Source organism: Vipera berus, assembly GCF_964194415.1.
Source record: "Vipera berus genome assembly, chromosome: 1".
Lineage (NCBI taxonomy): Eukaryota > Metazoa > Chordata > Lepidosauria > Squamata > Viperidae > Vipera > Vipera berus.
In genome coordinates, this window is record NC_138202.1 from 299,499,091 (window position 1) to 299,524,034 (window position 24,944).

At 36.7% G+C, this 24,944-nt stretch overlaps 1 protein-coding gene across 1 annotated transcript in view; it reads left to right on the forward strand.

Annotated features, from left to right (window-relative positions):
• Positions 1 to 246: 246 nt before the first annotated feature.
• GLP1R (glucagon like peptide 1 receptor) overlaps positions 247 to 24,944 on the forward strand; it is a gene marked incomplete at its 5' end in the record, with an annotated part of 106,623 nt that continues 81,925 nt past the window's right edge. The window contains one exon of the mRNA XM_081315189.1: positions 247 to 327. Coding sequence (XP_081171315.1) covers positions 247 to 327 — 81 coding nt within the window. The remainder of the gene's footprint in view (positions 328 to 24,944) is intronic.

The following is a 24,944-nucleotide window of genomic DNA, read 5'->3' on the forward strand; positions in this document are numbered from 1 at the left end:
GCCTCGCCCCCGTCCCCCCCCCCCCGGGCGCGTGCTCTGGTCTGGAAGCGATTGGCCGGCAAGCCGCGTGCCGAATGAATTGGGCTCGCGCTCTTCCCCCTCCCACCGCCGAGCTTACAAATGCGCCCGAGCGCCGCGCCACAAAGTTCACTCAAAAGTCCGCGGCGCGTTTGACTGCGTCTCTCCGCGCGGAACTAAAGGCCAGCTCTTCTGCGCGGCTGCTTCGGGCAGTTTGGCGGGGCTAACATGCCCTCGGCGCTTTCTGCTCCCTGGAAGAGCTTGGCCTTGGCGTTGCTCTTAAGCATGGGGGGAGCGCCCTCGAGCAAGGTGAGCAGGCGAGGTGACTGGGAGAGAGAGAGACACCCCCCCTCCCTTTGAGCCTGGGGACCGATGCGGGCTATAGGGAAGGCGTGGATGTTGCAATCTTCTGCGGTTTCGGGTCTCCCGTTGGGTTTCGTGAGGCACAGAAACGATTGGCAAGCCCTTGCCGGCTCGGGATTTGACAGAAAAGCGGAGCTCAGCTCTTGCGAGGTTCTTCCCCGAGGAGGGCGCCCAGTGCTGGAGTCAAAACCCCTCCTCGGATGGCTAAAATTGGAGGAAAATCCTTCTGCAAACTTTTGCATTGCCTCTCCTGATACTTGGTCTTTGATCTTCGAGAAAGAAACTCGGGTCGATTAAGTTGCCCGAGGCGATCTCTCCAGCCCCCCCCCTCCTCCCCCCATCAGTAAAATGTAGACAGCCAAGCTATAAAAGGTTTGGGAGGACGACGTGGTAAAGGTGGTGGGGTATTGTCACTTCTTAAGTGTAAACGTAAAACAAGGTTTTACGTTAAAAACTTAACAGCTTACCCGGGTTTGCTTTTTAGAAAGTGTGGCAAATACAAATTTGTTGAAATGCAGTTTCGAATTCTTGAAAGTATTAAAATTGAAATGATGTGATTTTCCTAAGTACTTGTTTGTTTGTTTGTTTGTTCACTTGTTTGGGTAGTGAGGAGAGGTAGCCCTTGTTTTCAAGTTAAATGGCTCCTCTGATGTTCTGACATTTCCCTAAGAGCAACTTGAAGAGTTTTGTCCCAAGAATTATCTTCCTAAATATCAACCTTTCTGTTTCCATAAGGTTTCAAGTTGTACGTAAGGTCTAGTGTTCAGGAGTTTCTGTAAGAGCTGCTCCGGGTGTTTCTAGATAAGGTTTTCCATGTGCATTACCCATTGTTAATAGCATTTGATAGACTCCAGATGCTGCCTTCAGTCTATAACCATCCTGTGATTTACCCCTACTATTTCTGTTTTTTTGTTCCATGAAATATACCCATCAGTGAGGAAGAGAGAGAATAAATATTCATTATTGCTGTTATCTGTCTAGAAGCCTTGAGTTGAATCGCTTCTGTCCTGGCTTATCTGAAGCCTAATATATTCAGACCGTTATTAGCCAGCACATGAACATCACACAAGCATATGAACTTTTATGTCCCCCCCCACTTTGTGTCATTTCTGTATAATAGTGTGTTTTTAGAGTGGTACTGGAACCAAGTAAGGGTAGACACTTTAATGTATATGGAATCCTTGATGCTGGATTGTTTTCTTGGAGACTTTTCATTATCAAACTAGATAACATCATCTAGTGCTAAAGGAGAGTGGGATTTGCTCTCATTTTATGTTCTGGTTGCCCTGTCAATGATGGTATGAGTGGTCTTGGTAATTCTTTCAGGAACTCCACAGTTCAACTCTTGAGTTACAAAGATTCTCTTCTCTTGGGACTTTAATGTGGTTCAGGATGGGGAGAAAGTGGGCATTTGATTTGTTAAGAAATAGCTGATTTCAAAACAATGCTCAAAGATAATTTTAATTTCTGAGCATTACTTAGCAGCAGCAGAGAGATCCAGTGGTTAAGGTGTAGGCGATTCAAATGGTGGACTAGGAGAAGGATAATCCAGGTTCTAGTCTTCTTTTAGGAATGGAAGCCACCTGGGTGACTTCAAGTCTGCAACTCAGCACAGGAAACACTAGGAATAACAACTTGGCAGCAGCATCTCTACTGGGCTGTTGTCTGTGATGTTCCTTGTCAGTTTACTAGGCGTGTTTGCTCTAGTTATTTATAATTATTCTTTCTTCATATAATTCCAACTTAGGTCAAACTTGACTTGAAGTTTATTTCCAACATTTAAATTAGAATGAAATGATACAGAATAGAAGAAATTCATAAATAACTGGCAGCTCTTTTTTTTTTTAAAAAAAAGTATAGCATTTCTTAGCATTTTGACTGATAGGGAACTAAGGGCTTAAAAATGCTAGGCTTTACATAGTTAAAATTATTTTTATTTATTCGTTACATTTTTATACTGCCTGATTCCCACACACTATATATGTGTATTACATGTGGAGAATAATTCCAAGGCAATGGGCAAGAAAAAAATCTCATGTCATTTTAGGAGTTTTCCCTAGTTAAAACTTTGCAGAGTAACCAAAGGTTTACTGTGGAGAAGATTGAAATCCAAGTTGCAGTTTGTGTTTGTATTGGTGACTGATATATGACTATTGCTGTATCAAATCAAAATAGAAATGATACTTCTATTGTTTAAAAATGTACATTATATAGAAAAAGGTAGGAAAAAATCTGTTTATCAGATTTTTAAAAATATGTGTGTGATAGTAACCTCAGCTCACTCATTTTCTAATAAAAAACCATAGTGAAACTAATTATAATAAAGAAGATTGTGAGAGAAGCTAAATTTTAAATAGAGCCAAAAAGGGTAGCAGGAATTTCAGTTACTTGATCCAAAGTTAATCTTTATCTCTTTCAAAGTGTTACCTCTACACTGCAGTGTGAGCTAAATTAGAACATTAAAAGGCAATGCATGAACACAAAGCTGGATTGATAGCCATGGACAGCATTGAAAACAAATGATTTCAAAGACCAAAAAAGATTAAATGTTAGCAAAATAGATGGTATGCTTTGTTTTAGACATGTTTACAATTTGTTTGTAAGAGAAATATTTATAGAACTAGTGTTGTTCTGTACCTATCAGTAATGGTAAAAACCCTGAGTATTTTAAGGTATTGCAACTATACTTCTTGTTTTATTAAATATAAATACAAATAAGTATATAAAAACTGGTTAGTATAAAACTAGGATATCTTCTGAACTTTTTGGTAACTGAGTTTCTTAGAAGAACTAAGAGGGAATATGAATTTAATACAGAAATAGAATTAGAGAAAATAAAGACAGGATTCTGCTGTTGAATAATGGGAAAAAAGAGAAACAGTACAGTTTCTGTTACAGGGAATTGCATTATTAAATGAGAAGATAGAAGAAGATGCCACAGTTGACCAAGTCAGAGAATTAGGACATTTTATTGATATAACTCAAGTACTGTGAGGTGTTGAATGTGCAGAACAAAATGTAAAAAACTCATCAACACTATGTTCCATTTCTTTAGACGAACAGTCTCAAGATACAGACTTCCTTGACAAGACAAACTCAAGAGCTGATACTGGATAAAGGAAAATTTAGGTTAGGCAAACAGTGTTGTAGCAACCCAGGTTAACTGCGGAATGAGAACAACTTGGAATGCCTTTTATTTTTCATCTTTATAATTATTTAAATTCTGGGTACAATGTTGTAACTAAGCTTTTTGACCAACCAACTTTTCTTTATTGTATTTTAGCGGTATCTTTTGGTAACATACCCCTTACCTGTTACTTGGTGCTATGAGAATATTTTTAAAAGGCTGCATGATTTAAGTGCATAAAAAGTACCAATATCAATTAGTTTATTTGAAGACAGAAGTCTCTGATGCCAACCTCCCACGTGTACTAATTGCAAGCATAACTGCCAGATTTGCAGTACAATTCTATAGGTACATACTGAAAAGTAAGCCACATTTCATTCAGTGAATCTCACTTTGAGATAGATTAAAGGCAATGCTTGAAGAAAGGTATTCTACTGCCCCTATATTAAAAGTTTACTCTTAATTTTTGTTTTAAAAATGTTTTAATAAAACTATATAACCCAAACTTTATTTTATTTCATGTACTAATATGAAGGACAATGCTCACTTTTAGTTTATTTAAAAATGCATATGGCTGTCCATCTTAAATATGGCTAGGAAGTATTGTCTTTTTCATGATCACATAATTATCTTTCTGAAGGTGTCCTGCTGCAGTAATTACTGTGTTTAATCAATTCAAATGAAAGATGTAGTAAATGGTATTAAATTGGAGCACTGCAGAAAGTTCTTGTTTCTTCCTGCATAATTTTATTTACCGTACATTATTAGTCACAGCAGGTGGCAGCATCTAGCCTGCCTTGCCTGATTTCAAAAATAGCTAAGCAGGGTCAAACATTGTTAGAATCTGGATGAGAGACTATCCAGAAAGCTCAGGATTACAGGGTAGATTCAGAAGTCAAATATCCCAGAAGGTAGCAATTGCAAGCCACTTTTTTACTTTTGTCAAGAAAATCATATGAATGCTTAGCTGAGTCTAATGTCAATGAATAGTCATCTTACCTTTAGTTTGTTTAGGTAATTACTTTGACAGTATTACATATGGTGGTGTTTAAGCATATTGACTCTCCACAGAAATATTTTAAGTGCTTGGTTCTGATGGATTTCTTTTACTGAGAACTAAAATAAATGCAAATTTTGTCTCTTTAAAGTTTAAATCTGTTTGTCTTCCATGCAAGAATTATCAGAAAATGCATGTAATAAAAGTTGGATCCTGAGCACAGTGCTATTCTTTACTAATTATGATGAATTTAATGTGCAAAAAAACCCTATTTAAATCTGAAGAAATCAATTTGTTAGCAACAAGTATTTTGTAACTGACTGATGAATTTTCTTGGAATTAGACTATATTTCCAGGAGAACAGATTTAATTGGGAGTTGGGTAAGCTTAGAGTGGTGAGATCAGTACCGAAAGATAGATAATTTATAATGTGCATCACTCTTTTGTTGATTAGTTCAACTGAAATAGCTGGGAGAATATTAAAGATCAATAGAAAGACTCTACCATTCTGAAGAAAACATTCCTTCTGGGGATGTTCTTGTATTTTTAAAAAATATTTGGGAGGAGAACTCTTTTGGATAACCCAGCCTGAGTCAATCATAATTTGTGGAAACAAACTCAATAGCAATGTTCTAGCCTTGGGAAATAGAGGGATTCAGAAGAAGCTCCTTGCATTGCAAACAACTGAATAGTTAATGGTCAGCAAAGAAATACCAAAAATTCTCACTTTTTGTTGCAGACTAGTAGTAGATTGATGCATCCAAATCTGGTAGCATAGTCCTAACCGTTGTTTGCGTGTGTTAGAAAAATCATTTGTGCTGGTGTGGAAAGATACTTCAATTGAAAGGAATGTGATGACTGAGAAACTGTATTTTTCATCTCCCACATTTAGAACCACTGTCTCCTTCAAGACAGGAGGTCATCCTCGCAGAAAAAAATGCATTAATTCCAGTTAGTCTGCACCTAAACTTTTAGCCTTGCAGGCAGAACCATGAAATGTCCCTCTTCAAATCTATAGTTACACTTTCTTTTCCTATTAGTTTCCATGAACCAACAAAAGGTTTGTAGATTCAGAGCTAAAGAAAAAAAAAGCTACTACCCATCAGAAGTAGAAAATATTCTTCCTGTGTAGCTACTTTCATTTAAACGCTAAGTGTACAGTATATAACACTAGCATCATCAATACTCAGTTACAAATAGGCTGATTCCAGTCAGTGTTTGGGGGCAGGGAGGGAGGACTGTTTTGTCTTCCTATTTCTTTAGAACACCTTTGTGAAGCTGCTGGGTGAAATCATCCAGTGGCATGGGTTGAAGGAACAAGAGCGAGCTAGTGATATTCTGTTGTCTATCCCAGTGTATGCTGACCACGTGATGCTGCTGAGGTTCTTTCCCAATGTTTGGAGGCTATGATAGTCTACGGGAAAGAAAAAGAGAGCGGCTGTGGTTTTGAAACCACCCAGTTCTGGAGGTTTTCCATCTCTTATTTCTGAATAGGGTAGCATCCTCCAGATAGAGCTGGTACACAATCTTGGATTCACAATTCTTACTCGAGCAAATGGTAGCTATGGTTGGGGAGGTGTATGCACAGATGAAGGGAAAAGAAATTCAGATGAAGGAAAAGGAATTCAGACCTAGGTCGATAGAGAGCTTTTAACCAGCCAGGCAGCCTCGTCTCCACAGAAAAAAGCCCTCCTTGAGCACTGCCCGCTGAACTTTTATTCACCTCCCACATTACAAAAACTCCATCAATCTCATACAACATAGGATACATAAATATAATTGGATAATAGTGAGAATTTCTCAGGTGCCTATGAGATCATACAAAAACAAGGTACTATATGAGAAAGCTTTATCATAGCGTTTCCCAAACCTCCCACATGCCAGCCTTCCCGTGAGCCAGGAGAGTTTGCTCTCACTGTAACTCCGAGTGGAGGCCAATTAAAGGGGGTTGAGAAAGCTGAAGGCTGAGAAACCAAATTCTTGGGAAGCCAAATTCTGGCCGTTCCCACACACAAATCCATCTTCTGTATCAGTTGTGCCCATTCCAGGATTGGAAAGTCCTGAATATGTCACTCATGGAGCTGCCCTTGTAGAGCATTCAAAAGCTGCAACTAGTTCAGAATGCAATAATTTGGGAACTTCCATAGTGTGCTTTGTTCTGTACTTGCATGGCTAGTTGTGTTCAAGGTATAATTCAAGGTACTGATTGTTTCTTGTAAAGCCTTATATAAATAGGGTTGGGTGCTTGTCTCAGATTTTGCTTATCCCAGAATATAGTAGTTTTTTTATGGGCATGATCTGGGTCCCTTCCTTGAGGCAGTGTTATCTAGTGGGACCCAGGAGATGTGCCTTTTGTCAAGTGCGTGATTGAGTTGTATGGATTTGAGTCTTTTTGAGGGCTGTGGCATTAGTGTAAAGATGCTTCTTGTTTACATTTTAGGTTTTATATTGTGGTTTTAATTTATTTTTAGCTGCCCAGAGACACAGGGTGTTGTGGGCAACCATATACATTGTTTAAATTTTGCACATCTCTGGAATGAACTCATTGCCCTACAGAAGTTATTGCAAAGTGCATAGTTGGATTTGCTCCACTTATATCTTTAAAAGGTTGTATTTTGATACACAAAGATGGGTGTCAAACTGTCGGCCCGCGGGCTGGATGCATCATAGCAAAACCACACCCACCCCATTGCCGGCACTGGAAAAAAAGTCGTGATACGTCACGATACATCACATGATATTGCAAGTTTGACACCCCAAACTGACACCCCATCACAAAGACTTTAGTTATTGTGAATTGGCAGCGGTTTTCCAATGCAAGACTCTGTATGGAAATATGCACAGCATTGCAGTATCCATGTATGAGTTGTGCTAATTTTATTTTCCCAAATTTTAAGTAGCAGAAAACTACTGTGACAATATTGACTATGATGATTGATAGTGGTCTTTAAATAAATAGAATTGTCCAGAGGAAATTCATAATGTAAAATTAAACCTTCATTACTTTTATTGGCTAATTGTTCTTTTGCCTGTCACATTTTAAGAACTTAAAATGACATTAAATTCTCATTAAATTCCAAAATCTTTTCCCAGAGAAGTGGAAAGTGTTAGTATACTACTATCAGTTCTTTTGGTACAAAGTCCTGAGTTTAAGGAGTATGGGGAGGTGTTTGGTTTTTTTTTCCAGAATTTCAGGTTTGCTACAGTTGTGTTGCTAGCCTATTTACTGTCTTTTCATCCTTTGACAATATCTGGTTACCATGGTTCTTAATCTGATTTGTTTTGTTAACAAATGCCTATACAGGTGAAACTCGAAAAATTAGAATATCATGCAAAAGTTCATTTATTTCAGTAATACAACTTAAAAGGGGAAACTAATATATGAGATAGACTCATTACATGCAAAGCAAGATAGTTCAAGCTGTGATTTGTCATAATTGTGATGATTATGGCTTACAGCTCATGAAAACCCCAAATCCACAATCTCAGTAAATTAGAATATTGTGAAAAGGTGCAATATTCTAGGCTCAAAGTGTCCCACTCTAATCAGCTAATTAAGCCATAACACCTGCAAAGGGTTCCTGAGCCTTTAAATGGTCTCTCAGTCTGGTTCAGTAGGAATTACAATCATGGGGAAAACTGCTGACCTGACAGTTGTGCAGAAAACCATCATTGACACCTTCCATAAGGAGGGAAAGCCTCAAAAGGTAATTGCAAAAGAAGTTGGATGTTCCCAAAGTGCTGTATCAAAGCACATTAATAGAAAGTTATGTGGAAGGGAAAAGTGTGGAAGAAAAAGGTACACAAGCAGCAGGGATGACCGCAGCCTGGAGAGGATTGTCAGGAAAAGGCCATTCAAAAGTGTTGACTTTCACAAGGAGTGGACTGAGGCTGGAGTCAGTGCATCAAGAGCCACCACACACAGACGGATCCTGGACATGGGCTTCAAATGTCGTATTCCTCTTGTCAAGCCGCTCCTGAACAACAAACAACGTCAGAAGCGTCTTACCTAGGCTAAAGAAAAACAGACCTGGTCTGTTGCTCAGTGGTCTAAAGTCCTCTTTTCTGATGAGAGCAACTTTTGCAGCTCATTTGGAAACCAAGGACCCAGAGTCTGGAGGAAGAATGGAGAGGCACACACTGCAAGATGCTTGAAGTCCAGTGTGAAGTTCCCACAGTCTCTGTTGATTTGGGGAGCCATGTCATCTGCTGGTGTTGGTCCACTGTGCTTTATTAAGTCCAGGGTCAACACAGCCACATGCTTCTTTCCACAGACGAGCTTTATGGGGATGCTGACTTCATTTTCCAGCAGGACTTGGCACCTGCCCACACTGCCAAAAGCACCAAAACCTGGTTCAATGACCGTGGGATTACTGTGCTTGATTGGCCAGCAAACTTGCCTGACCTGAACCCCATAGAGAATCTATGGGGCATTGCCAAGAGAAAGATGAGAGACATGAGACCTAACAATGCAAAAGAGCTGAAGGCCGCTATTGAAGCATCCTGGTCTTCCATAACACCTCAGCAGTGCCACAGGCTGATAGCTTCCATGCCACGCCGCATTGAGGCAGTAATTGCTGCAAAAGGGGCCCAAACCAAGTACTGAGTACATATGCATGCTTATACTTTTCAGAGGTCCGATATTGTTCTATGTACACTCCTTGTTTTATTGATTGCATGTAATATTCTAATTTTCTGAGTTTGTGGATTTGGGGTTTTCATGAGCTGTACGCCATAATCATCACAATTATGACAAATCACAGCTTGAACTATCTTGCTTTGCATGTAATGAGTCTATCTCATATATTAGTTTCCCCTTTTAAGTTGCATTACTGAAATGAACTTTTGCACGATATTCTAATTTTTTGAGTTTCACCTGTATATTGGCTATATTTGCATCCTAAATAAAACCATGCCATTGCATTATAGATCATATTGCCTTTGTTTTTCTAGGAGTACTATTTCCATTGTAAGAGCTGCTCCTTTACGTGAGTCAATAAAATAGGATCAGCTGTCAAGAAAAGATATAGCTCTTGGCTTTTGGGTTAAGATCAAACACGTGTATCAAGAAAAGGCAGGAAACAAAACTGCTTTCTTCAGATATGCCTAGCACTTGCATTTGTAATATTTAAAATTGAAATTGTATACATTTGAGGCAAAATTACACAAATGCCTGGGATAATTCAACCTGAAATGTTACAGATCTTGTTCTAATTTTACAGATGTTCTAATGTTACAGATCTTGTTCTGTTTTTTTAATGTGTTTTAACTTATTGTAAGAGTTGTGGGCATTTTGTTTAATCTTTTTTAATTTTTGTATTTTGTCTTTTAACATGTACTGCCCTGTTCACCGCCCTGAGTCCTTCGGGAGAAGGGCGGTATACAAATAAAATTAATAAATAAATAAAATAAATAATAAATAATCCTTTCTTTTGGTTGGTGAGATTTCTCCTAATCAGGCAAGCATAAATGTTTGCTTGTTTGTTTATATTTCATGTTTCTAGATGCTCTTCTCCCTTGATGGATGCTGAACAATGTACAAATATTATTTAGTCACATGTTTTGTTTAAAAAAATGAATGCAGTAACTATCAGCTCTCCAATTTATTATTGCCTGAATTGGAATACTGACAACTGGTGGTTTCTGAACAAATCAGTAGTAATATATTGCATCTGTCTGCAATGCTTTTTTGTCTTTTAACATTGGAAACAGAGTATTGTTATAACGCAGGCATTTCAAACTCGCAACGTCACGCGACGTCGTGCGACATATTGGGACTCTTTCCCCATTGCGGGCAATGGGGCGGGCGCAGTTTTGGTGTGACGCATCTGGCCCATGGGCTGGCAGTTTGACATGCATGTTATAATGTGTTCCTCCAGAGGATATTGAAATTGCGTTGTGCTGTTCTGAATTTCATACTGTTTAGAAAAAGTAGCTCAGTTAATGATTAACTTTGAGATTTGATATACCCCCAGACTTATGCTGTACTTTTTATGCTTATTTTGTACTGTTGGTATCATCATATACAAATTAATATTTATGTATCTTGAGTGTTAGTGTCAGTAAGTGAAGCAAGAGATACATTAGTTCCTTACTGGAGTAATACAGTGTGCTGTCCCACTCACATACATATCTGTGGTTTAGTGGGTTTTTTAAATATTCCCCAGCAATTCTCTTCACCAGAAGCCCAGAACTATCCCAATAAAGTCCAGCCAAAAGCAGAACAATGTTAGTCTACTGAGCAATGGCCAACGAGTCCACAAGGCACTTGAAAGTTTCTCAATCAAAATAAATCCACCAATTTAAGGCAAACTTAAATTCACAATGCAAGAGAGTTCAACAAGGAAGGCAAGAAAAGTCCAGAATTTCCAAGACAAAATCCAAGTAAAGACACGGTGTCAATCCAAAGTGAGTCCATGAGTCATAAAAGAGCCGAGGTTGCTTACCCCTGACCTATACAGTTTGGTGTAGACGTTAAATTGCTGGACTAGAAACCAGGAGACTGATTTCCATATGGGAAAATTTGATAATATACGTGTGTGTGTGTGTGTTTGTGTGTGTGTGTGTGTGTGTTGATGTATTTGCCTTTGTCTCTTATTTCTGCCTGAAAGTTGCAGCTCTTCATTTGCTTGTTGTACTCCAGTCCAACTATTGCATAATAAATACATTCTTAATCCAAAATCTGCTTTTTGATGCTTCTTCCTTTTCCATTAAGATGGGTATCTCTACAAACATTGAAGAGTGGCTCTTAGCTGTTGATAGACCATTATCCATCATTAGCTCCCACTTGATAAAACATCAGTGACCATCTGAGTCTATTAACAGAAAATGAATGGGCTAGATGTCACAAAAATATGGGAATATTTGCATGTGCCTGCATTTTCTCTGGCTCCTGTTGTAGTCAAGAGTTTTAGCTATGAGAAGTAAATCAAACATCAAAACTTCATGGGCTGAGCTGCCAGAACATGCAAAAAAAGAAGAAGAATCTGACGAGTTATTCTTTTCTGGGACCTCTGTTAGCTATAGAAAACCTAGAACAGTACTGCAATAGTTGTTGATTTCCATTTTCTACATCTTAAGAGGACTTGAGTCTTAAGGACATTGGTTATAGAAATCTGTGTTATTAACACCTATCTGATAGTTGAAGCCTGGATAGTTGAAGCTTGATGCCTGGATAAGGTGTCCCTCCCTCTTCTAAGCAGTTTAATTCTATTTTAATAGAAGCAAATGTAACATATAGGAAACATGAACGGTAAAACATTTTGTCATAAACACTGGTGCTTGAATACATAATAATGTATTAAACTATAGCTGTTGAAGAGAAGAAACATGGCAGATGTTTCTCAGATTCAATTATGAAGCACATCTTTCTTCCTGATAATACTGCTTCAATGCTATAAAGTAATCAGCTATGTTTAACAGCATCTTTGAAGGATAGTTATCCTAAAGGTGCTTTTTCACTATGCAACTAAACAAGAAAGTCCAGTTGCCTCCTGAAAAAGCACCTTTGAGATAACTATGACCTGGATGACTGAGAATCATCCAGAGAATAAACATTTGAAGGATAGTGTACTTATTCACCATGCAGGTTTTAATAATCCTTTCTAATAATCACTTGTCAATTCTTTAAAATGCATTTGATTTTAAAATGCTAGTCATTACTGAAAAAGCTGTCTCTAATCATTTGCAGATTCAAATACGAATCATTCACATTTGAGCACTCTTCTTTAAGGGAGCCTTCCTTCCATCCATCCATCTATCCATCCATCCAAGATTGCAGCCAGAGCAGCAAGATAAACATTATGGTAAACAGACTATACTGATTCCATTTTTCAGTTTACTTTATGTGTAAATGGAAAAACCTAAGGGAAGATGGATTCATTTCAATATAGAGTTAAGCGTGCCCAAACATGCCTGGATTCATAAACCACCAGCAAATCTTTGTCCAGGATAGTTTAAACATCTGGTTATTTAGATCTACCTAAGCATTCTATCCACATTTAACATTATACAAAGCATTTTTCCTGGGTCTTCTGAAGGGAGAAGCAGAGTAATAAAGGATTTCTTATATGTACTTCTATCCATCTAATTCCCACAATGTTTTATTAAACCAAAATGTTTTAGTTTGTTGTATTTGTTAAATACAAACAGTATTGCTTACGTTTTCTGTCTTGATCTTTTCTGATGATCTTTTTATCTGCAGATTTTATTGCTGCTTTAGATTTGATTCAGTGGTAAAACATCTTTGTGTGTTGCTCCATAATTTCTGAGAATTTTTTTTATTATAAATCTAAATCATACTGTATTCTGACAGACTTATGTTGCATTTTAATTCTCTGCATCTGGTTTTATCTGTGGCATTACCTGAAAGTACCACTGCTGTCTCTATATTTCCTTCAGAAGTGCTGTTTCTAAATCCTGTCTCTCATGCTTAATAGTTCTTTCTTAATAGTAAGGGCAGAAATGCATATACAGAAAGCAGCGATAGTATGCATAGATTGGCCGGTTTCTCTTGATTCTCTGTCCATGGAAGAGTATAAATGAAATACAGGAGTGAGAAGTGGTAGCTATCTTGAGTGAACTAGAAAATAGAAATAGAAACTTTTGATTTGGGCATTAAGATCTAACCCTAAACTTCACAAATTGCTTTCCGGTATTTATTCATTCAGTTTTTATCCTACCTGTTCCTTCCTCTTAATGTTCCCCAACAACTTAGTGAAGTCATTTAGGTTGTGAAACACAGCGATAAATCCATCTGAACATGGACTAGAATCTAGGTGTCCTTGTTATTTGTCCAGTACTTTCACAAGTACACTATGCTGGTTCTCAATACCTTGATTACCCATGTTGGAGTAAACATTCATTCTTTTTCATTTTGTCTGGGAATACTGGAAGTTAGTCTACTATATTTGGAAATTAGCAAGTTGGGGAAAAATTGCATAGAAAAAATACACATATAAGCTTGGCTTTAAAATACTGACACTTCTGTGACTGACAATATCAATTTTCAGAGAATATTAGTTAACTTTGCAAACAGCAAGTGAATGTGAATAAATGCTTGTGCAGTGTAAATACAGTGTTTGGGAACCATGCACAAAGCTTATAATTCTGAGAAACATGGATGCTGTGTGCTTTTATTAAAACTTCTTAATCCTGATAGTTCTAACAATCGTTGGAAGGTAAACTGTTTGTGAAAGATACTGAGCTTGAATTGGGATTATTTAGTATTTCCAGTAGTAAGTATTTTAGTGGCTATCTTAGCCTTTTTCCACCAATGTGCATTTATGTTATATATTTGAAATAAATCTATTGGCACATTTCAGAATTGAGACATCTTGGCATGGAACTGTGTTACCTTGGTACATAATTTTCTTTTAGCACATTCTGCAACTGAAGTGTAATCATAAATTGTTTTTGTTAACAAAACAGAACTTGGAAGGTGATGGTGGGAGATAATCCAGCTACCTCTTTTGCTGTACTGGTTTTGTTAAAAGATGTCCTGGTTTAGTAACTTAAAAGAGAGAAGAGAAAAAAACTTCTTCTGATGGTGCAAAGTGGTCATAGAAAAGAATATTCTAAGAACATCCAGTATCATCACTTGTTATTTAAGCAGATTCATGAAAAACAATTTCAGATTAATTATTTCCAAAATTTCTGTTCTGTTTTGTTCCCCTTTTATTATTATTTTTCTTTTTACTCTTACTGTTGTATTATTTTCTTTTTTAATTCCCTCTCACTCTAATATTTTAGAATAATAGTATATTTGATACAGAAGAGATTTCTCTTATTCCTTCATTGTGATAGCTTATATTATTGTATAACATAAGATACTGATCATTTGTAATAATAGTGGCTGGTCACATATTTGGTACACTTCTGTGTTAAATTTCTATTATGCATTTGGTATTTTTGTTTAGTGCTTTAGTATTGGAGTACTAAATGATTTGTCATTTAAAATTGGATTCGGTTTTGTTCGAGTCAGAAGGATTTTATTATACGACCAAAACAATGGAACCGATCAGTAATTTATTGTTTCATGTGGAATGTTTTCAGAGATATAAAAACTTTCATGAGCAATTCTTCTAGAAAGTGATTTGAAAGAATTTCAGGAAAATGGTGAACATGATCTCCTGAAAATTGTGAACAGATTTGAGGGGGACTGCATGTTTCTTGAACTTGAACATGTAAAACGGGATTTGTTCTACCTGCCTGTCTAGTTGGAGAAGCAAAACGGAGAAGAAAGCCTGGGGGGGGAAGTCTTCCAGGACTCCAAGTTTGTGTGAAGCCTCCTGGCATGTACATTCAAAGTTGGACTGCTGTCAGAACTTGTTTCTGTTTTGCTTCCCAGCAGCTTGGCTATTGCTGAACTTCCTTTCTACCCAATGGCATATTGATAATGGCTATAAATGACATTACTCTGCAAGTTAACTAGCCAGAAGAAAGAGTCTAAAAGACTTAGCTGAAACATCAAAAATGTGTATGCTTGTTGAATTAGCGCTTTGAAGATTCTTTCTGTCTCATTTCCAGAATCTAATTTTCAAATTATTTATTTTAGATTAGGGGATAAATTAATCCTGAATGTAGGAAGTGGATAAAGAGAAAAAAGAATGGAAAGAGAAAAGTGAAATGTAGAATACAAGAATTCATTTGTAACCCCAGAATGAACAATAGATAATGTGTCTCTTTAATAAAATTTATCTCTTACTTTGTTCCTTGTTAAACTTTGTTTCTTTAGGACACAAAGCTTATTGAATTAATTTGGAAAAATTGCTATACAGCAATGTGAGAGTCTTACCAACTGTTACAGGAAGTGTTTGGTTGTGTTACTGCAGTTAAAGGTTATTACTCTTTAATATTAAACATTGAAAGCAAAACATTTAGAAAACTCTAAGAGACAAATATTATAATCACAGAATTACACAATAGGTTTTCAGCAGACAGCAATTTCTTTCAGTATCATAGGGTACAATTCAATTAGTTTCTATAGGAAAATGAAAGATATATTGATGTTTGAGCTGGTCCTTCTCCATCCTTCCATCTCCAAAAAAAACTGTTTAATTTTACATGTTATTCTGAATAATTTTAAGGCTGGTAAATTATCATGTATTGGAAATTTTAAATTGTGGCTTTTCTGTGATGATAGCTTATCAGTTTGGGACTACTAATAGCTGATATACTGTTTATTCCGGCTGAGCCTAGTGAAAGTTTTAATTGAAAGTTTAAAAAAATAGCATTGGAAAGATAAGTGATTACCATGTTCATTGACAAAATTGTTGACTGAACTGGCATTAGAGTATTGGATCCTATACTTCTGAAAGCCTAGTGATATTATGGTACAGCTTGAGAATTTATTCATTATCTTTGCTTTTGGTGTATTTTTGTTCTCCCAAAATATAAGGGAATGAAAGCAGGAGGCAAATTGTGTCATTTTATTGTACTCCTGCATTCAAAATCCTTCTGCAATCCTTCAGTATATTCAGAGGAAACTAAGTATGAAAAATAAAGAGTTCCATTTATTCTGGCTGAAAATGTCAACAATAAAAGCTAAAACCATGACGAAATTGCCAAAAGTCTTATTCAGTGGTAAGGTACCTATTTTATTCACATTTCTAATTTCTGCTTGACTAATCATAAGAAAAGACATCCAAATGAAAATGAAAATAAAAAAAAATAGTAGGGTTCTTCTGCCTTATTAATATATGTGTCTCTGTATATTATTCCTTACTTAGGTGTCTGAACATCAGTATTTGGATCACCTAACTGAAAAGCTGGAGCAGAGTGAGAAGAATGGTTCGGTAAGATTGTCAGTATTCCTACAGTAATTGTCTCTTATTTAATTCATATACCACTAGTGCATATTTTGTTTAGAGATTTATATTTCTAGCATAATTGTTCTATTCAATATACTAAAGCTCAAGGTCACATGTTTTCAGTTTACATGATATATAGGTAGTCCTTGACTGATAACAATCATTGGGTCCAGAATTTTCGTTGCTAAGCTAGGTGGTTATTAAATGTGTTGTGCCCAATTTTATGATCTTTTTGCCATGATTGTTAAGTGAACACTGAAGTTGTTAAGTGAATCACATAGTTACTAAGCAAACCTATCTTCCCCTATTGATTTTCTTGTCAGAATCCAGCTGGGAATATTGCAAATGGTGATCATGTCACCTCAGGATGCTGCAACCATTGTATACATGTTGGTCATTAAGCACCCAAATTTTGATCATATGACAACAGGGATGCTCAACAATCATAAGCATGAGAATTGGTCATGGGTCACTTTTTTCAGTACTGTTGTAACTTTGAATGGTTGGTAAACAAATGGTTGTAAGTCAGGGACTACCTGTATAGACTCAACCGTTATGGTATAAGATAATTTATAACCTGGTCTCTATGATTTGTTCATTAATTGATTGATTATGTGCCATTTAGTCATTGCTGACTCAGCAACCACATAGACAGATTTTCTCCATAACAATCTGTACCTAACCTGGTCTTCCAGTAGTGTACTCATCATCACTGTAACTGAGACCACCCACCTTGCTGCTGGTCGTCCTCTTCTCTTTTCTTCCACCTTAACCAGCATTAGAACCTTTTCCAGAGAGCTAAGGCTTCACATAATGTCCCAGAAATGGGGTAATTTAAACTTTGTAATTTCTGCCTTAAGTTAGTACTCTGCATTGATTTGTTAAATTACCCATTTGTTTGTTTTCTTGGTTGTCCATGGTATTCTCAGGAGACTTTTCCAAGCATCAATACTCTTTTCTATACTGCTTCTTTGAAATCCAACTTTCACTTCCAAAGAATGTCACCAGGAATACCATGGTATGCAGTATTCTGATCTTCATATATATTGACATTATAGCAATTGAGTATCTTTCCCATGGCTTTTATGGATACTCTGCCAAGTGCTAATTGCAGCATATTTCTTGACTGCTTGTTTCCTTAGTGTTGATAATTGATCCTAAAAGGCAGAAACTATCTATCACTTGGATATCTTTATTGTCAATGCTAAGACTGTTTGTTATATTTATTGCCATTAGTTTTGTCTTCTTTGTATTTAATTTTAGTCTCTTTTTCCCCTCTGTGCACCTTGACTTTTAGCAGTAGAGTTGGTGGATCTTTTACATTTTCACTATTATACTATTACAATAGTATCATCAGGATAAGGTAAAGGTAAAGGTTCCCCTGCACATGCGTGCTAGTCATTTCCAACTCTAGGGGCCGGTGCTCATCTCTGTTTCAAAGCCGAAAGCCAGCGTTTGTCCGAGGACGTCTCCGTGGTCATGTGGCCGGCATGACTAGACGCCAAAGGCGCACAGAACACTGTTACCTTCCCACCGTAGTGGTCCCTATTTTTCTACTTGCATTTTTACGTGCTTTCGAACTGCTAGGTTGGCAGAAGCTGGGACGAGTAACAGGTGCTCACTCTGTTACGCGGCACTCGGGATTTGAAGTTTCTTCCTCAAAATTTAAAACCATGCCCATCTTCTTCCAATCCAGCTGCCCTTAATATATACTGCTCAAAAAAATAAAGGGAACAGAAAATAAGACATCCTACTATTAAATACAGTACATTGTGTTGTTTAAGTGTTCCCTTTATTTTTTTGAGCAGTATATATTCAGCATACAAGTTAAAGAAATGAGGAGGAAGGGGGGAATACAGACTGTCACATTCCTTTGCCAACCAAAAAACAATCTGTTTGCCCATTTCTGTTCATACTGTGAGTTCCTGATCTGTATTTTTCATGAGGACAATGAGATGTTCGGGGATTCCCATTTTTCTGAGCATATTCCATTGCTTGACATAACTGATACAGTTGAAAGTCTTTCTATAATCCAAGAAGCACATACTGAGTTCTTTTGGTATTATTTGGCTTTCTCAATTAACCAGCATACATCAGCCTTAATGTTTTGTTCACTAAACCATGGTTTTAAAAATCCAGGTATTAGCAGTAGATATGGCATTGTAATGCATACAGTGAACTTCAGAATTTAAATACAGAATAATACAGAACACTCAATTAAGTCTACGATGCAGTCCAAAATATTTGGCTGGTGTTAGGAACTAGTATAAACATGGAAAGATGGCTGCAACCTCTCTCCCTCTTTGAGACTGTTTTGTCCTTTTGCTAGCCTGCCAGTTACATGTCTGAAGCTGTAAGAAGTAATAGAAGTAGTGCTGATGTTTTTTTAATGACCAAGATACTTTTAATTTCTTGATGCAAGTCTTATTTCCTGTAGGAAATAGCTGTGTAACTTACTAGTTTTGTTAGCTGTCTTAAGCTGTCTTTCATTTTGTCTTGCTCTATAGCTGCCTAAACTGTATCAAAACCTTTTGCTGTTAAAACAGGCATGTTTAGAGATCAGTTTATTGAAAGACTTACATGAAAATCAGGCTCATGACATATGAGAATAGAATGTGGCATACATTAAGCTAATACTTGCCAAACTATTTTGCTGTTAGTCTGGCAATATTAACATGTCATGGTCCAATTAAGCATCCTTAAATGAGTAAGTACTGTGGTATTTACTATAGTAATCCAGGTGCTAGCAGTATATATGGCATTGTAATGCATGCAGTGGACTTTAGAATTTAAAAAATAATACAGAACACTCAGGTGGCAGCACATAGGTGGCAGCACATAGCTGAATTTTGCTGATCTTGGAAAACTGAACCAGCTTATATAGTATTTGGAAGTGAGTTCACCAAGAAATAATAGGAATGCATATTAGAGTGGGAATTGAAACATGATTTCAGAAGGTACCAATGGCAAACCATATTAACATATTGCCAGGAAGATGTTAAGGAAAGTGCCCAATAATTCATCAAGGAGACTTCACCTTTTATTTGTGACTTTCAAACTTCTGTATGCTTAGTGAAGAGAGTGCCTTTGTGCAGAGCAGCCTTTACAATCAGATTGCTGGTGAAAGTGGCTTCTTTCTCCTGGCACTGTTTTTCCCAAATAGATGAGGCAAAGATACATTGGCTTCAGGGGTGTAAAGATAGATTGATGTATGTAGTGTGAATTGTTACTCAGAATGCAGAATAGGGCAAATGTTAAATAGTCGAATGATGAAAACAGCTTCACTCCATTTACAAGAGAGGTCCACATTGCATGCATCTGTTATCTGAAAATAATATACTGTGCATGCATTAATATTCAAATGTAATTTATGCACTTTGGGCATCCATCTCAATATGGTGTTTGCAAAGTTATTGCAATGTTTAAATCACTACTTAAAATAATCATAGCAGGAATGTCTAATTAGAACTGATCAATACACTGGATAAGTATGCATTGGATCCTTAGTCGAGTGACAATAGCTTCAGAGGAAGTTACCCTGGGCCATAGACAATTAATTAAAGAAAGCAGCTTCCTTTGGCTGGAACAATAGCTTTTGAGACATAGTCTTATTCTTCATTTGCAATCAAATGCTATTAGGAAATGCAAGACCCATGAAATTATATACTAGAGATTATGTTTAATAGTTCTGTAATTATTCTTTCACTGCCTTATGTCTTCAGCTTAGTTTAGACCTAACAGTTTAATGTTGGTATGGCCAAACTAAACAGTAATGAAAATATAATAATGGAATGTATTTTTCAAAGAAGGTTTGAAGCTGAGAATTATTGTGCTGCTCTATAGGTTTCATCCTTTTACAGACTCATAGTTAATTTATTAAAATAGAAATAAACTGATGTGTAAATCATAACAAATTGTTCTACTTTAATTTTAATTTTTTAAAGTTTTATTTTAATTATGGTTAGGTGCTTTATAGCTTGTGGAAAAACAATTAAAATATAGTAAATTAATTATTCACAATGGCTACAGTGAGATTTTCAATATTCCACATGTCTGTTGGCAAATAGGGAGAAAGGAAGTGTTAATTATCTAAGCCATTCCAGTCTGCTTTCAAGTCAGAAAACTTTGATTTGCTTTATTGCCAACTATTCAATGGGAACAACATGAACATACGGTAATTCATTAATCTTGTAAATCATTCAATATGATTTCATACCCTTAATATTTGTATCTTCCCAGGATGTTTGGGAATTGGAATGCTATTTCTGAGATCTCACATCTTTCAGGGTTAGTTTCAGTGAACAATATTAATAGAGTTCTGTTCACGTTCATAGGAAGTGAGATTGTGAAATCTTGAAGAGTTTCATATTTTCCTCAATACGGCAATCCATCTTCCCATTCTGCCTGAATCAGGTGGGATATGGTTTGACTGCTGGTGACTGGAGAAAATGATGAGCTGTCTGACACTAACAAATTGGTATATATTGCAGTAACTGTGCCTGTTGGCTCACAGATCAGAAGCCAACAACAAACTGTGACTTCTTTCCTTAGTATATTCTGAAATTAAACCAAGTATGGCCTCCAATTCAGACAAGATGCTAAATGAGCTACAAATACAACTGCCTGTGATTTGCTAGCTATATCTGCTTGCAGAAGGCACCAGCAAGTTATATTTTTAGGGTGCTGGTGGTGGGAGATGGAAATGAATCATGATGTCTTCCCATGTTCTGTAGATTGATTCCAAAACCTGAGTGGAATACAGAAATTATTTTGCATTAAAATAAAAGTTGTTGTTGACCTTTTGGAAAAGATATTGAGTTTCTAATCAAGCTTAAACAGGCACAATAGTATACATTGTCACATATTATCTCACTGTTTACATCAGGGGTGTCAAACTCAATTTCATTGAGGGCCGGATCAGCATTGCGGTTGCCCTCAAGGGGCCGGGTGGGTATGGCCAGGGTGGGCGTGGCCTACTGGGTGGGCGTGGCTAGAGTGCGTATGGCCTACTGGGTGGGTGTGGCCAGCTCTGCATCGTTCGCATCAAGGGTGCCTATGGGGGCCTGGGCAGGAGTGGGACAGATCTGAGGGTCTCTGGCAGAAGGAGGGTCTCTGGGCCAGGGCCAAGGCAGTGGGGGCCATTCCCTCACTGTTTCCAGGATGGCTTCGCGGGCCACATGAAACCACTTTGCAGGCCGCATCCGGCCCCCGGGCCTTGTGTTTCACATGTCTGGTTGACATCTATTTCCAGTTTCTTATTCTTTTTGTGTTATTCCTTCTATGTTGAATTTTAGATTGTAGGCCTGTCAGGGGAAAAAAAGGATATGTTCTCTGAAATAGCTCTGTTTTCGATATCCTTCCCTTCCCTTGTTTGCCAAAACCCAAATTATTCAGTCACCACCATCATCAAAAATTCTCTCTGCCTATATTTCAGAGTCATGTGAAACATAAGGGTGCAATTGCTCCCCTCATAGCAGGAAAGTAATGTTCATACGGTTTTAGTTTTAGTTTGATTGAAGTTGTTTTAATTCTTATATTTCTTAGAAGTATTAATCATTAACGTAGATCTACTCTTGTAGTCTTATCCTGAGAGTTGTATGATTGAAGTGGTGTAAAAATAAAGAAATAAGCTTAAACTAAAACAGTGGCATCCATTGAAATGCATTACTGAGTGATTGCTACTGGCAAAAAGAGATTAAAAAATGATATGTGGCCAAGCAGCCTTTCATGACTGGCATTGCAGTATCACTCTGAAGGGACAGAATTTTGCCGGGGAATCTTTTAAAAATCATAAAATGAAATGTATTTATTTGAATAATGGAATTTTTGTTCTTTAGTTACTAATAATTGCTGCCTATGCATTTTAAAAATGCAGTAACTAATGAAAATTTAGTTTGTCCAAAGTAAACTAGCATGATCATAACATTTTCTAAAGTAGGATTTGGAAGATGCCACTAATGCAATTTTAGTTGATTAATTAAACTGTTTTAGTGCAGGATTATGTCAAAGTTTCCATCAAGTTTAATTTAAATGAAATTTTATAATTATGTAATTTTTAAAATTTTATATAATTTTGGTTTATATAAAATTATAGTACCACTGTGAAGGTAGGGGTTATAGTTAGAAATGGTTATTTCATTCTTCTGTTTCCCTTGTCTAAGGAACAGTTTCTGTTGTATATAACCCAGCTTTGGTTTGCACAGTGCTTTTGGAGAAGCAGTGGGAAAGGTATCAGGTTTACTCAAGCAAATGCTTACACTAGAAGGCTTGTAGGCAAAGATTTGAAGACACAGCTCCTTAGTTCTTTTAGAAGTATTAGAGATGGTTCTATTGCTGATACTAGCGAAGTCTTTAATAACGAAGAAAAGCAGCATGATAAACTGTAAAATTCATACCATATATTTAGCAGACTCAAGACTGAAAGTTTCTTTCTCCTATCCTTGCGTCACAGCAGGCTGAGAGGCATTGATTCCTTAGTGGTTTCCCATGGATTGTTATTGTAATGGACTAGTCCTGTCTCAAATCTTCTTCTGACCATGCCCATTCGGGCAAGAATAGGCCTCTGCTTATTAGGCATGAACTCTTGAAATTGTTTTTGATGGAACCTGGCTGAGTTACATTTTTGGGAATGAAAACTGAAGGAATTGTCTCCACGTAAGCAGCCTTGAGGGAGAGGTATTCATAATAGACTGCTTATGCTGACAGCAAAATGACAAGTGCTATGTGATGTCGTGGTCAGATCAATTGCTTTTTAATAATTTTTAATTTTTGTATCTTGTTTTTATGTATTGCCCTGTTCACCGTCCTGAGTCCTTCGGGAGAAGGGCGGTATACAAATTAAAATAATAATAATAATAATAATAATAATAATAATAATAATAATAATAATAATAATAATAATAATAATAATAATAATAATAATAATAATAATAATAATAATAATAATAATAAATAAAATAGCTATGTACTTGCATCAAAATATTTGAAGCAATTGTGTCAGTTGCATAGTAACATTATTATGTATGTAGCATCATTGTCTTCCTCCTTCCCTTGCTACCATAAGTACCACAGTATGAGCTTCTGAAGGAAAGGCAGGCTATAATCTAATCTATAAATTAATAAAATAAATGCCTCTTTATATATTAAACCACGTATTTGGGTTATAGGGAAATAGGGGTTTTCTGTGTTGAATATTCATATTTTTAAATCTCTGTGATGTATTCCTCAAACATTTTAAAACTGAATTTACTTTGTAGGCTTACTACAGCTTTTTCCTGTTCTTTCACCACTGCAGTTGGTGGCGTGAAGATTCCATCATATAGCACATGTGTGTGTTCTTAATTGCACGTGAAAACTAGCTCTGCATCAAATTCTGTTGCTGAAGCCAATATTAGTCTGCATGAAAAATATTGATTTGTTTATTATGGTTGTTTGGGTTCCCTTTCATTCTGTTGTTTGGAATAATTTTCATTTTCTGGAAAAAAAAATCTGGTAACAAGTTAGTATTTTCATTTCCAGAAAGATTCACTCATCTTACTATTCGTCTTCATTCAAGTTTTGAAGTCATTTTAAAGAATTTAACCTTATTGCCTAGAGCACAGCAAAGATTAAGCTATATATTGGATATCCTGCACAGTTCTGTTAAATTTCTATTTCCTTTGGCAGATCTTATTATTGTGTTTACTCAGACTGTTATTTACCGTTAATATGAGGAAGGATTGTGTTTATTTTTGATTACTTTCCCACTTGCTACTCATGGACATCCTTAGCTTATCTCTCTGCCTACAATCTTATTACTGTAGAATTTTGTAAGTAGAACTGAGAGACTTGCTTCTTATTCATAGAGCTTTGTCAGTGAAATAGGAAGTAGAACATAGAATATGGCATCATAGGGCTGGAAAGACTTTGAAGGTCTTCTAGTCCAACAACCTGCTCAAGGCAGGAGCCTTATATGATTCCAGTCAAATGGTTATCCAGTCTATTTTTGTAAAATTCCAGTGATGGAACATCCATAACTCCAGGAGGCAAGCTGTTCCATTGATGAATTGTTCTCACTTTCATAAAAACTCCTTCTTCTACTTTGGATCTCTCTTTAACAAGCTTCCACCCATTACTTCTTGTCCTGCCCTCTCATGCTTTGAAAGATAAGTTGATCCTCTCTTCTTTGTGACAGCCCTCAAGTACTGGAATTAATGGATGGATGGAAAAGTTATTTTACCAGGTTCAAATTTATATCTCCCCAGCATAAGATCAATTTTTTAAAAAATAAATTTTTAAATATGCTTGACATGTTAAAGCAACAATATCTACAAAAGAATATAAACGATAGGGTTTTTTTAGGCAAAGAAGGCATGGTTAGTTAGGGCTTTCTAAAACTAGACTGTGATGGCAAAGAAGATCAGTTTCTCTTTCTTTACAAAATGTAGTTTTCCTTTGTTGCCTATGGTACACATTTCTAAGATGTTGCTGCTGCTCAGCAATAGCAATAGCACTTAGACTTATATACCACTTCATAGTGTTTTACAGCCCTCTCTAAAGTAGAGTCAGCATATTGCCCCCAACAATCTGGGTCCTCATTTGACCAACCTCGGAAGGATGGAAGGCTGAGTCATCCTTGAGCCAGTGAGAA